The 14,336-nt window shown below is 40.1% G+C and overlaps 1 protein-coding gene across 1 annotated transcript in view; it reads right to left on the reverse strand.

The window, feature by feature from the left end:
- Window positions 1-324: 324 nt before the first annotated feature.
- Window positions 325-14,336, reverse strand: part of NUDT14 (nudix hydrolase 14) — a 50,178-nt gene continuing 36,166 nt past the window's right edge. Inside the window, exons 3-5 of the mRNA XM_052694149.1 lie at window positions 13,333-13,397; window positions 9,561-9,798; window positions 325-1,573 (exon numbers count right to left, since the gene is read on the reverse strand). Of these exons, the coding sequence (XP_052550109.1) occupies window positions 1,333-1,573; window positions 9,561-9,798; window positions 13,333-13,397 (544 nt within the window). The 3' untranslated portion in view covers window positions 325-1,332. The remainder of the gene's footprint in view (window positions 1,574-9,560; window positions 9,799-13,332; window positions 13,398-14,336) is intronic.

Here is a 14,336-nt window from a genome sequence, read left to right on the forward strand (position 1 = left end):
GCACCAGTTTTAAAGGCTTTTTATTTATATTAATTTATTAAGCACCTCTTTAGATCTGCAGCTATTTCAAATCACTTCCCTGCTGCACTTATTCCAGCTGCTATGTGAAAGTTTGCACATTCCCTCTACTCGTCTTCTAAAAATACTTCATACCTCCGCAGCCCTACAAGTACAGATAATGCAGACATCTTAATTAACACTAACTCAGTGAATAACATAAACAACTCTGTAATTAAATGTCCTGACTTGATTCTCTCTCATTCATGCTATTAACAGTTTCACGTGACAAACAGTCCACATCTAAATCATGCTGGCAGAATAATATACATTTCAATTAGACCACTTTATTAAATCAAATTGTGCTGCTCAGTATGTCTGTGCAAGCTGCATGGCCTTCAGTGTACACTGCACAAATGATGATAAAGTCTCTCATTAAAGCACTTCTGACTGCGGGGTTTCAAAGGAGCGTTACTGGAGGGGAAATTCCCACTCTTCACATTTTGGTGATATGGAATCTGAGACGACAGAGAAATCACTTGTGTTAGCCACCTTGGAGTCAAATGAGAAGAATTTGGCCTCTCAGGTCCTGCTCTAGAGGACAAAGTTTGATCTAATTAAGCAAGTACCATCCATAAAACAAACAAAGAAGCATGTGTTCCCCTAGAAACCCCCCATCACTCACCCCACCACTGCTGCTCAGCGTTCTGCTGAGAGCAAACAGAAGTACGCAGCCTTACAGCTGGTCTATTGTCAGAATGATGTGTTAGCAAAAGGATTTACAGACGTTTGCTTATGGAATAAAAGTCTGCATGTTCAGAAACGCAAGCAGGTACAGGAGCTACACAGAGAAAGCTGTTCCCTGAAAGCTGTGCAGAACTCAACATAGTTAGGATATCTGTCACTACGAAGCTGTGCTGCCTTCCCCAAAATATTAGGACTAACAGCTCTGAGAGCTCCAGTGAATACACAGCTGCCAGAATGTACAGCCAACAGCAACAGGCTGGCATAGCAGCTGCACTGTGGCCCTGAGCATCTCTTCAAAACAGTGGTAGAGCAATGCCATGAAAAAGGAGAACCAGGCACATCTCCTTAGGCTTTGACTGAGAATTAACACCTGACTCCCGGAGACAAATACTGGCCCCAGTGCAGCTCACCAGATTTTTGCTAGTGATGGATTACTTCAGATTTTACTTCGGATTTTAATTCCAAATTTACAGTGAGAATGATTTGAAAACTGTAGCAAGGTGAGTTGATGAAGGCAGGCAGACTTGCAGTTTTCTGTGCCCACAGACCCAGCAGGAGATGTTCTCTTGAAATCAGGGTGCTTTTATATTATTTTTTTGGTAGCTTGGGTGCTATGTTATTTTGGAACCACGTGAAGCTGAAGATGACACCCATCGTCTTGGGAAAAGCCTCATCATAAGCAAACTTCATGGAGTCTTCTAAAGGTATCTCTACAACTTCAATCAGCTCTCCTTCCTCAGGTTGGCCACCTCCTTCACTCGTTCTCATCTGGTCTGTTACTTCTGCATAAAACAACGTCTGCCTGGAACCTGTCACACCTACTCCAGACCTGGAAAAAAGCAGAGGAAGCTTTAGACAAAAAACGATATGTAGAAACCTGAATCCTTCACTTGGGTCCCGACTCTCCGTCAGTGTCATTTAGAGCTTTCAAAAGCAATTTGTTAACATGGAAATGGAATACAACTTTCATGTCAAAACGTCATCGGTTCTGAATACAGTTGCACCTTAAATCGTTCCATCCTCAAATATATTCTGCGACTTCGGGGAAACGTGAATGTGAGGGAAGATAAGAAACATTTTCTTAATTGGTGAACAGTTGTTCTACATACACTGAAATCAACAGAAGTTCTTTCAATTAATCTTGGTGAGAACAGGACTGTGCCATGACTCACACAGATCTACAAACAACAGAGTGAAGCTCCTCAGTGTATCTGCATGCTATTATTGCTACATTTGCTTACTTGTTTTTACACAAATATTTAGATTTTTTACTCTTAAGAAGATTAGGTCCTTTCACAGCTGGAATCCTCTGTCGTGGACTGGAGAAGTACAATAGAAAGGCAGCTTGAAAGTCTTTCTCTATCCTTCCTGAACTTTAGCCTTGACCCAAATGGACCACTGTAAGCTCACATGTATCTGAAGTAATTGTCTTCCCACTAAATTTGTTACAGTGGATTTAGTTGAGGATATTTTAGATTATATCATCTTTCTTCAGCCAGACCACTTGCTGTGCATTATACTTCTTATTTGTTAATCCTCTATTTCCTTGAGACTATTTCATTTAGATGTTTTTAAATAAGGGATTAGTACATAATCCACTCATTTAGTCCTTCCAAGAAAATATTCACATTGTAATTGCAATTTTGTCATTTCATACGATTACAGGCGACTTTTCAGATTGAAGCTGGATCCAGAGTTCACTGAAGCTATGAATCAGGACTTAGGGAAAGCTGAAAAATTAGCCTCTGTTTTGTTATATACACAGAGGATGCCAAGATTTGTAGCAGTGTTACAATCTTAGAGTGCATATCCATACCTGCTCAGTCACTGGTCCAGCCAGTCTGCAAATAACCCGACATTAAGGACACCCTATAGCAGGAATCCATTAGCTGTCTCAGTTTTCTAAGAACAGTGGCAATTATCTTGTTTGGACAATTAACGCTGATTATTGAAACTGGTTTCTTACATCAATATACACCTCCTTTTCTAAACACAGGAGTGAAAAAGTGTATTATTTTCCTAAGACCACTACAGAAGTACTCCTGACTTTGAGTAAGGCATTTCAGCCCTGCGGAATCATTCCTCCATCCCTATGAAGTGATAGAGATACTTAAGCATCTTTCACACTTCCAAGGACTCAGAATGAAGGCTGCTATGTGATTTCAGTCACTGCAATGATGAAACACTTCATTCTCTGTTCTTCCTTTTCTTTTTTTTCCTCTTTTCCTTCTTTTCTGCAGGAGGAAGCAGAAAGGATTTTTCCGAATCACCTAGAGCCAGGTCTGCTGCTCTCTCTGTACAGTGACACTTGTTCTGCAGTTGTTTCTGTAGGAGTATAATAAACACGTGAAGACTGCTTAAGATCCCCTCACCATTTAGCTGGGTGACTTTGGTGACTAAGCACACTGTGTTATTTATGCACACATTCACTGACTTATTGCCTAACTCCGTGCCCATTTCAGTGTCTTCATTAAGACACAGGAATATATACAAGATATTGTAATTCATAAAAGCAGGTAAGAGATATTTTCTCATCTTTTTAATTTAATGTTTCTTTCTCCAAATGCTCTCACTCTGTCACTCGATCGTCCTTGCATGGAGCTATGTGCAATGCCCTTTACTAAATTAAACGTTCTCCAGTATTGCCCACCGCTTTCACATTTCCAGACTCTCAGGTATTCCTGTATTCTGCTTGTCCTTAGAAAACTGTAAAAATATCAGTGCTAATTGCAATCCATTTTTTAGTACCTTTGGTTTTTTATACAAATGAAAATTCTGCAGGTCTGTTGCTTCGAAGCCAACCCGAGCCTCCACCTGGATAAAGTAATAAAGTGCTTTAACATGTACCTTGGAAAATGTGTATGCATTTCACTGATCTGTGGGCACAGGGAGGAAAAGAGGGGAGAGGCAGAAGGCAAGTGACTGCTAAAAAGGCTGCAATTTTGCTTTCAGGTGTGCTTTCAGGTTTATCTGTTACTAGAAATTTCTTATCCTTTCCCACAGTTATTTTCTGAGCACTTTGTTCAAGGAACTTTGGTGTGCCTTTATTTGTGGTCATATTCCCTTTTCTGCTGCCTTCTTTCTCTATTCTCAGTCTGCAACATACGTTTTTCCTTTCTGTACTATTTCATGCTACAAATAAAATGCTTTTGGTCTAAAATGAGTTACCTATTAACAGATTACAACAACATTCATTAGCTTTGCATCTGTGAAAATCACAGGGGTCAGCACACCCGAACTGCCAGTGATGGGAAAACCACCCCCCTAACAAAGGTGTCTCCCCTTCTAACACAAGAGAGATGCTGTTTTGGGGGAGGGCAAGCAGGGTCTAAACTCACAGCACTGGCCCTTCAAGCTTCAGCCTCACTCTGTAGGTTTAGCCCCAAGCTGCTCAGACCAGGCATAGCATGGCTCATACTGACCCAGACCTATTACGCCTGGCTTGACCTAGCTCACTGTTCCAGATGGATTTTGATGCGTCTGCATGGTGCCTGATTCTCATTTACCAATGTGGACAAATGCAAATGATCTATACAAACTGCAGCTATGGTTCCCTGGTCTCTTTCTCAGAAGGATATTCTGAGTTTATAGTTACTTCAATTAGCAGCTACATGGCTGACAAAGTCTCTGGCAAATCATTAGGGCTTAAGCTCACAAACTCTACCTTCAAGAGAGAGACTTTTAAAAGACTCTTAGCACTAAACCTTAAGCATTGCTTCAGAGATTATTAGAAACCCCCAATGCCTTTGTCAACAGCAGGTCTAAGAATGTAAGCATGTCAAACTAAGGATACCAAAGCGGTATGGTTCTCATCATAACAATAACTTCAGCTTCAGTTGACTACATCAAAACAAGACTGCACGCTGCTGTCCCACATTTCACTTCAACTAAATTGCCCAAACATTGTGTTCAAACCACGCTATTCCTTCAGACCTGTGAACAACACTTGGCAGCATCAGAACAGCAAAGACGCAGCTGCAGCATTACTGCAAAGTGCTTCTCCTACCCTCCTGCACAGGGGTGGCACAAAGCTGCAGTACAGAGACTGTCACTCCAAGCTGTTTCTGAAGCATGGCAACAGCAGCTCCCACCAAGCCTTTCTTTAGCTCTTCCCTTCTATCAAATGTATTAGGAAATACACAGCACATGAAAGCAAGCTCACAAAGCAGAACTTCTCACTCACCGAGTTCATAAGGTAACATATTTTGATTGCAGTTGGCTGGTAGAATCTTAAAAAAAAAAAAGTTAAGTAGTTCCTAAAAGCTACAAATGAGATTGAATCCACCTCGTGTGAGTGCCTGTGCTCAGCGATAGGGAGTTCTGCTTCAAACAGGTACACACATGCACATGTCAACATTTGTGAGCAGGTCAAAATTGAAAGCACACACTTAACATTAGCTCTCTCCTTTTCTCATGTCCAGGTGCTCCTCTACTCAAATCCATTTTTACATTCAATATTTCCATTTAAAGGAACAGACAAGCACCTGTGAGAATACAGACAGCATTTGATACCCTACTCCTCTGTTGAAATGTGAGGAACAAGTAATTGAGATTAACTTATTAACTAACTTACTATCAACTAATTAACTTTCTAGTTAAACTCGGATTTCTGATAGATGGTAATTAATAGCTAACTCTCCCATCTTTCAGATTTTAATAATAGATGAAGAAACATCACTGATCTGTTCATATTAGCACAGAAATTTGGATATACAGTGAATACATAACTCACGTTTACAAATAAATGACAGAAATCTCAGCTATCCATGCTGAAATCAAGAACTACTCAGGCACACAAGATGTACACTGATGAACAGCGGCATGCAGCTCCTATTGTCACTTCTTAAGACCTTTGCACAATTCTGACTTTATAAGCAGCAGGTGCAGGAGAAAAGCAGAGAAGTAATTAACATAAAATTATATTACATTATGCCATCACCCAACAGGTGTACTGGCAGGTGATCTTTCTAATTATAATGCACTCCGACATTTTCGGGGCCGTTACTCTTCCTGCACAATGACCTGTGAATACAGACCACTTTTACCTCACTGCACACCGGCTAATAGCCACGGCACAGCAATTGGAACATCCAATATTAATTCTGTGAATACTCTCCTTTGTTGTATACTTCTGGAAAAGTTTCAAATGTAGAAAGATTAAAGCAAGTGCCATTATTAATATAGGTAAGCCCTTAAACTAATCCATCCAAGCGTTTTAGAGGGCTGAGAACCTGCAGGACCTATTGTACCCTATTTATATTCCCTCCAACCTCTGAGAGAAACTAAAGATGGAATAAAGGGGAAAGAAGATGAATGAGAAGCTCTAAATAGCCTTTCTCCTGATGGGGTGACATATTACTGAAGTTTATAAATATTTTCCACGACAACCAAACATTTCAAGAACTTGCAGAAAATATTACAAGATGCAATATTTATGACAACATGTTTAGTAACACAAAGCAATTCTTTGCCCCAGTCTTGTAACGAAACAAGTCTCAAGGAAGATAGTATCTCAAGCTATGAAACTAACTAAAAGCTCAATTCCAAATGGCATTCAAACTGAAAGCTGCTGGGATTCAATGACAGAAAGAATAATAATAATCTAGTATATGAGAAAGGTTCGTTCCCCCTTTGAAATCTTGCATTCAGGAAAACAAATTGGGAAGAAATCCCACAGATTAACAGTTTCACTGACAACGGTTTTCAAGAAGCCCCAATTTTCAATCCCACTGCTGATCTTCATTTTGCTGTTGGTCTAAATGGTTCCAATGGGTGTAACCATTGCATCCATGCCATTTTCGACTGAGGCCATACACACAGCTGCCTAGAACTCAGCACACTACTACGTGTCAAAACATTCAGGATGGAAAATGGAGCCTGCAAGAGTGGATTAGCTGCTGATGGAACAGAAAACAAACTTGCTGTAATGGTGAAATGAGCCTACTTCTATTCCATTTCAACCCCTACTCTGAGTTCTCACCACATACTGTCCATGTCCCTCCCCTTCTCAATCCACAGAACTGTGTTTATCTCTCTAGCAAAAACTGCTTCTCCCTTTACATTTGTTGCATCTTCTGCTCTCCATATTCTTCTGTCAGATGTGCCTTTATTCAAGTTAGGCAATTTCATTCTCATTACCATGATATCAGGTGACACGAAGCATACAAGACAACTCCTTCCTTTCAGACCAAAGGATGGATCACATAAGTCCTTGCTTGTGTGAAAGCCCTCTCACTGTGCATGGAATTCTGAGCTTTCATCTACAAACATATAGCAGGCTTAGTAATTCTGAATTATATTTCTATAAATATTTTTAATGCTTGCATCAAGGAAAGAGCCAACAGCTAACAGATTTGTGAAGAATGTGTCACATACAAACGATTTCAGCTGTAACAGGATAATAGGACTGGTGAACAGGAACAGCAGCAAAACCAATGTAACTTCAATTCATTAAAACTTCACTAATATGACCAGTTTAGTAAGAAATCTGGAAATCACAACGCAGTAGGAAACTGAAGAAACTGAATTTGGTGCAAAACCAGTATGAACATGGCACTCACGAAGTGAACACCACTGTCAAATTAAAGGTACACCAAACAGGATTCTGCTGGTACTTCGATTAACATAGTTCAATATTTTGTTTTAAGACTTTCACATTCAAGTACTGTGCTCCACTTCAGGCTCCACTTAACAAAGATGCAGAACGGATGGAAAGAAGGCAGAGGACAACAGAAAGAATGATCAGACACTGAGAAAGCATTGTCTGAAGAGAAAGGTAAAATCAATGAAGACAGCTTTGCATAGACAAAAATAAAATCAAGAGGAGACATGTTCAAGCAAATACACAGTAGGTACAGATGTACGTCAGGTCTGCTGGGAAGAGGGTAATAAATCACAGCCTGGAAATGAAGAACAGGAAAATGAGACCAGATATCAGGAAAACCTTGCTTATAGTAAGGACACTTCAGACTGAATGCTTGGAAAGGCTGTGAAATGATGTCATTTTAGAGAAAGCACAGATGCATGCTTGTTAGAAATGACATAAATCCAGCTGAGCCTCTTCTCTGGAACAGGAGATCCTCCCCAAATTCCTTCCGATTCCATTTGTCAAGGCTTCTCTCTGAACTGCTGCAATGGATCAATTAATAATACAGAGCATCTATTACATGGATCGTTGGGATGACAAATAATAAAAGAATTGTATGACACAACCATTAATGGCATGCATGTACATTCATGTAACACTTATGTTAATCTCTTTATGTTGATGGTTGCAGCACAAAACAGCATAAAGCATTTGGAAAAATCTGTTGCACTTAGAAAAAGCCCTGAAATTCTAGTACATAACATAGCTATTATAGAAAAAAAATGTCCTTAGCAGAGCCTAGAGGGACCAATTATTTCTTGTCTTTGCATCAAATGCTTAAGGATCAAAGAGACACACCAGCCTGGCTAAAGGAAAAGTAACAGGACGCTGCCAACAGCAAGATCGTAACATTTAGAATCAAATTTTAATACACAACACAGTAAGTTGAACAAAGAAACTGTAAAAATATCATCTTAGATGCTTCGGCCTTTTATATGAATCTGAAAAAGTCAGTACTATACAGGATCTTTTGACTCCAGCATGGATCTCCATGGGCAGAAAGCTGTGTCCACATACACAAAGCAAGGCTGGGGAATTAACACAGTTAGCAAGCATGCTTTGCTTAGTCTCAACACAGAAAACTCCCATTGCATATTCTCTTTGCAAGTCAGACTGCAATTAAAAACAAACAGAAAAACCTCACAACAACATGTAAATGAAAAAGACATTTAACAACCAAAAATATACACCATTTTAGTGGGATGAGAATAGTTACTGAGACAAACTTCTACACTGACAACTACAGAAATTATACTCTACTCTTTCTAGTTTGTGGGTGTGCATACAGGTGTACACAGCAGTATGGTACAGCCCATCAGTGTAACCCAGTGTAGGAAATGCAGTAGGACAGTTTTTTCTCATCAATCTGGAAGGCACTGTTTCTTCCAGCAGAACATCCCTTGGTTTAGTGTCAAGGAGCTGTAGGAGGCAGCTCCTGTGATTCAACCCCTCCCCTCAACAGAAGCACTGCTTCTTAATCCAGCAGGAAATAACATTTGCCAGGATTGACAGCTGTGGATTTGTATTCAATTCCCAAATTAAAAACCAACGACAAGGCCTGGTTCAATGGAGATGTCAAGCAAAATGAAGAAAAGAAAAAACTCGCAGCATTCTCTGTAAAATACAAACATACATACATGTTGGATACCAAATGCTGGGAAGGAGATACAATGGGATTAGAGCAGAGTTTCCCCTGAGTTTTTCTTTTCTTTTTCTTGAAACAACTCACATTTTCTATTTTTCTTCTTAAATATTATTTTCTTCTTACACATTAGAATCTATTTCAATGTCATTTAAAACGCTGCAACAAATGACATGTAAAAACCTTCACCATTAAATCATCAAAATCTTCACAGATGACATTAATTATCATTCCATTCAAAGATGCATTAATTATGCCCTAAATATAATGGCAAAAGTTCTCATGCTTCCACAAAGTCACAAGAATAGAAAATCAGAGCCCACTGTGTGCAGCTTGTATCAGAATAGTAAGAAGCAGAAGTGGAAAAAGACTGACCCAGTAAAGCAGTGTAGCAAACTGCTCTTAGAAGCTCATTAACCGTTCCAACACATTGCTTACATATGGGAACAGGGAGCATTAATTCACACTTAAGCTACTTCAGAAATCGGTGACACAAGAAAACATGGTGCTTTACTTGCTGCTCTTTACCTGTAGGAAGTGATCTTCTTCAGGTTTGTAACAGGAACACGATAGCCACATTCTTCTAAGATCTCCTCACAGGCAATTTCTTCTAAAGAAAGCTGTGGCTTGTCTACGATGCCAGCACAGAGTTCATAAGTCACTCCTACCACTGCAGGTAAGGGATCCTCCAGGCGAGAGAAACTCTCCTTGTCCTGCTTCTGGAAGAGCTGAGGATGTTGCCTTTCTACTTCACACATGTAAACAGCTTAAAACAAACAAATACATAAGGAAAAGAAACAAGAGGGTTCTTTGAGTTTATTTGTATTCAAAGGACAAAACATGCAGACTACTCAAATTTGGGGCAGAAAGTTATCATGAGAGCATGTGAAAGCAGCAAGTATTTGGTGTGCTAGCTATTAAAATAATGACACAGAGAAAATACAACTTTAGAGAGCAAAGGATCTCCTCCAACTTCTGTAAATTTATTCTTTGAGCTCTATTTGTGCCTTTATCATTTGGGATGAGGCCATGCACATTAAAAAGGAAATCTAGCTCATCCAAGAAGTCTACACCCCAGAAGCTCCTAACAGCTTCCCTTCGTTAAGCAATGTGGCTATCAGGATTTAATTTAAAGCCACAGTCATTTTGCAGGAAAGTTGGGTTGCACATAATGTACCATGTGCACAATGATGAGTCTTTCAGCCTGTCAACTCAGCTGTTATTCAGAAAGGGTATGAAAAGCATGTATGTTTGTTTGGAAAAAAAAAATCTCCTTTTGAACATATAGTTCCTTGCACAGATTCCTGTGCAGAGTTTGAAAAAGACTTCTTGAATTAATCTACAAACAGCTGCCACTGTAATGCACTCCTAAAGAAAGTGCCAGATTTTAGTCCTTATTTAAGCAAAACCTCTCACCGATGTCAACTGAAATTCTGCCCAAGTGAAAAGTGCAGGAATGGATGTAAACACAAAAAATCATTGTTTACAAATCCAGATCCTTATCACTTAGGTACCACAGCAACAACTTTTCAAGCACTTTCTAAACCCCAGAAATTGGTGCCTGAAATTCCACCAGGCTTCTTGTGACAACTCAGAAGGGTTGTACAAGAGATCAGGTCTTTGTGGGTGTTGTTCAGATCAGTCTGGACAGAAACATGAGGTGCAGAAGTGTGCCCAAAATTCATCTTTGTCCAGAGCTCAAGATACCCAAAGCAGTCTGTAGTAGGTACATTTAGGGCCTTGAGATACAAACATTTAAGGAAAAGCAGCCTTCATTTTTTTAAGTTGATAGACACAAGTAGAGCTGTTTTCTTCTTAAAACGCAGTAAGGAGGAGGAAACAAAATCCTTGAAGGCTGCTTACTGTTGTTAATACACAAACTTTTAAAAGCTATGAATTACCATAAAAATGACAACTACTTTCAGGATCTCTCTGAGATGAACCCAGTACTTTTAAGCTAGTGTTGCTTTGTCAGTATGGACGTATCCTTATCAGTACACACAAAATGGAGCAAAGCATACATTCCAATAAAAGGCTTAGGCACCAAACCAGGATATAGGTGAGAGTGTGGGAATGGAAATATGAAACTGTGATTACAGTAACTCTCTGTTGTAAGGCTGCTGAATCCCTGAAACCCCTTCTGTCATTCCAGCAGGCACCTGCCATCCTCCTTCTCCCCCAGCACAACTGGGCTCCATGTAGATCAAAGTTATATTCCTAGAAGGACCCAATCCAGCAGTCCTCTTCAGAGAAAAACTCTGGGATATGCCAACATGCTAGCACACTAGCAGCTTTTCTCTGTCAATAAGGAAGAAAACAAGCTGTACTAATCACTTCTTTAAAGAGTCCAAAAATCAGTATTCAATCAAGCATGGACTCACTACCACCAGGCTTGGAAAGGTTTGGACTGAATTTCTCTCTCATACAGAAGCAAAGCCTAGAAGATCAAGATGCCATAGTACCAGGGACCAGAGTCCCTCAGGCTTCTCTTGAAGGTGGAGAACTGACTGCACAAGTGATGCACCCAAGGTCCTAAGGTAACAGATCAAACATCAGCCTGTGGTCTACTGGCTTAGGTGCACTCTTTGGATGGAAGCCTGAGACATTCCTCTTCCTCACTGCAGGCTGTTTGCTTACTGCAGAGGCATGAAGAGTTCAGAGGGCAGAAACTAGAATACAGAGTTCCTCTTCCAGCAGTCACTCACTCACTGGTGCTGTGTCCTATTGCTTCCTCATCTTCTGATGGCTTACATTACTTTGGTCAGAAACAGCCATTTCATTACCATCATGAAGCTTCCTCCATCCTTGACCTCTCACAGGCCAGTCAGATAAGCTGCTTAACCGTCAAAATCACAGAATTGCAGGGGTTGAAAAGGGACCTATGTGAATCATCAAGTCCAACCCCCTGCTAAAAGCAGGTTCCCTAAAGTAGGTTGCAAAATGATCTGTTTGCAGCCGCATCAGACCTCTGCTAATGCTGCATAAGGAAATGTGGTGGGGATGTATGTACAAAGATGGACAACTGCCTTCGGAAACAGCACGGACTTAAATGGGAAAACCTGATCAGCACACCACACCCCAAGGCAAGGCAAGCACATATGTCATCCACCACACATGCAGGGGACGAGCCTGCTGCCTGAGCTGCAGCTGTTTGCTTGCAAGAAGAAAGCTGTATTATCATCTTCCGTGGGATCCTGAGAGAGGCAATGAGAAGCCTTCGCTTTAATTTCTGCTCGGAGAAACAGGCATCAACGCAGACAGTAACCAGCTGATGGAAATAAAATTACAGTGCTGTGAGTAACAGGGGGACATGGTTGCATTGACTGAGCTGCTACAAGGTGTTGAACTGATCACTGGCCCCCAAGGCCAGGTTTGACATCCCCATGGAGATGATACAATGGACATTACTAAGCATATATCTATGCCAGCTTCTGCTTAAGATTGCCTCAAAGAGAGCAACAGCTACGTGAGTGATTTTACACAGCTGGCAAATAAAAGGCACTGAACTACTAACAAACAGATAAACGAATTCCTTATAATAATCAATATAGTGCTTCCTGAGAAATAAACACTATTATTACAACAGTGTGGCACAAAACTGAGCCTGTCAATCACTGCTGGTAAGTAAGGACAGCATGACACCACCCCAGAAAGTTTCCAATGAAGTCTATCACAAACAATCTTCAAATGGTTTCTTAGCAACAGTCAGTGAAATATCTTGTGAATTTTTTAATTTAAGATTCAGACAATATGCATTTCATTTTTAACTTCCAAAAACTAAATATTGCTTTGCATAAAAATAACTGATTCAAAAGCCAGAAAATACAGTATATTAACTTATATTCCTAATAATGTCCCATTACATGAAACTGTCATTGTATGGATGAAGCTGATTTTCTCATATTTTCAGTTTCCAAGTGTATAACACATAAAAAAACACAAGCTACTTTAAAAAAAAATAAGGACCATTGCAATTCTAAACAAAAGCTGGCAGCTAGGTAGGTCAAGAATCAGCTTCAAATAAGAGTAACTCATTGCACGAGCTGTTTGAAACGTCCCCACAAGAGGACAAAGGCATTCCCAAAAGCAGGGTGTGAGGCTACCCTCATCATTCGTTTCATCTGTAATGGAAATTTCCTTGGTTAGAAATTCCAACTTGCTGAAAAGGGTGGGCTGCTGCACAAAGAACGGAATATAGAACAAAGATTTTATCACCACAGATGCACCAACTTTTAACTGCTAAATCCTTAAAAGCTTGCTTCGCTAGAGAGCAAAAGTGAATCTAAAAAAAGAGGATTACCTGGGCGGAACTGCTTCACCACTACAAAGCACTGCCGAGAAGTATTGAAGATCAGGATCGACACGCTAGGGAGAAGATAAAAAACACAGGATCAATGCTTTATGAAGGATACGTGCAGCACTATAAACTTACATCTTGTGAATTTCATTCTAGCTACATAAATACATAGAAGAATTATTAAACCACAATACAAGATCCTTGACAAAGATCCATCAAGAGGCACAGATAATGGGTCATGTTCCCAAAGCCCAAATTAAGTCACTTTTGCCTTCCGTCGTGCAGATAAAGCAATCTGCCAATCGATTCCTTCTTCCCAACAACAAGACCCAACCTAGTAAAACATCTATTTGATAGCAGCAAGTCAAAAATTCCACAAAACCAAAACCATTTTATTCCCTCCTATAAGGCTCATATTAGAATACTCTAATTTGTAAGCACCGTCCAGCCCTGAAACCAGACTTCTGTATAAGCACAGAAGATATCTGATCTGCGGCCATTTGCTCAGCTGGGCCTTAGAAAAAGACACCACCAACTCTGTCCAGACTTAAATCTGGAGTGCTTTTAACCGCTTCAACATCCTATGGTTCAAAAGTCAGATTTTAACCTTTCCCCTGTCCTCCTGGCTGTTTGAAATCCCTGCCACTGGGAAACTGATTCCAAGATGCTCAGAAAGTGTGGAGAATTGATCCTCCCTGCTCTGATCTCCAGTCAAGTTACTCCTACACTTTACTAGTTAAAAAAGTTGGTAGCCCATCAAGACCTGCAGAACAAGTGCATGTTGTGCTTCTTCCCATAGCAGCACTCTCCCATTTGTTATGCCCCACTATGTGCAATTGGAAATTTAATTCATTATTCTATGAAGTCTACAAAGGTTGTACTGCAATGGCAGATATGCAGCATTTAGTCAAACTTTCAACTTTCCCTGTAAAAGAGCTGTGCATTTATTTTCATTATTTGATTTTATAACCAAGTAGAGATGACAGAGTAACTGCTATTTGATGATT

The sequence above is a fragment of the Tympanuchus pallidicinctus genome, unplaced genomic scaffold (assembly GCF_026119805.1).
Source record: "Tympanuchus pallidicinctus isolate F22 unplaced genomic scaffold, pur_lepc_1.0 scaffold3, whole genome shotgun sequence".
Lineage (NCBI taxonomy): Eukaryota > Metazoa > Chordata > Aves > Galliformes > Phasianidae > Tympanuchus > Tympanuchus pallidicinctus.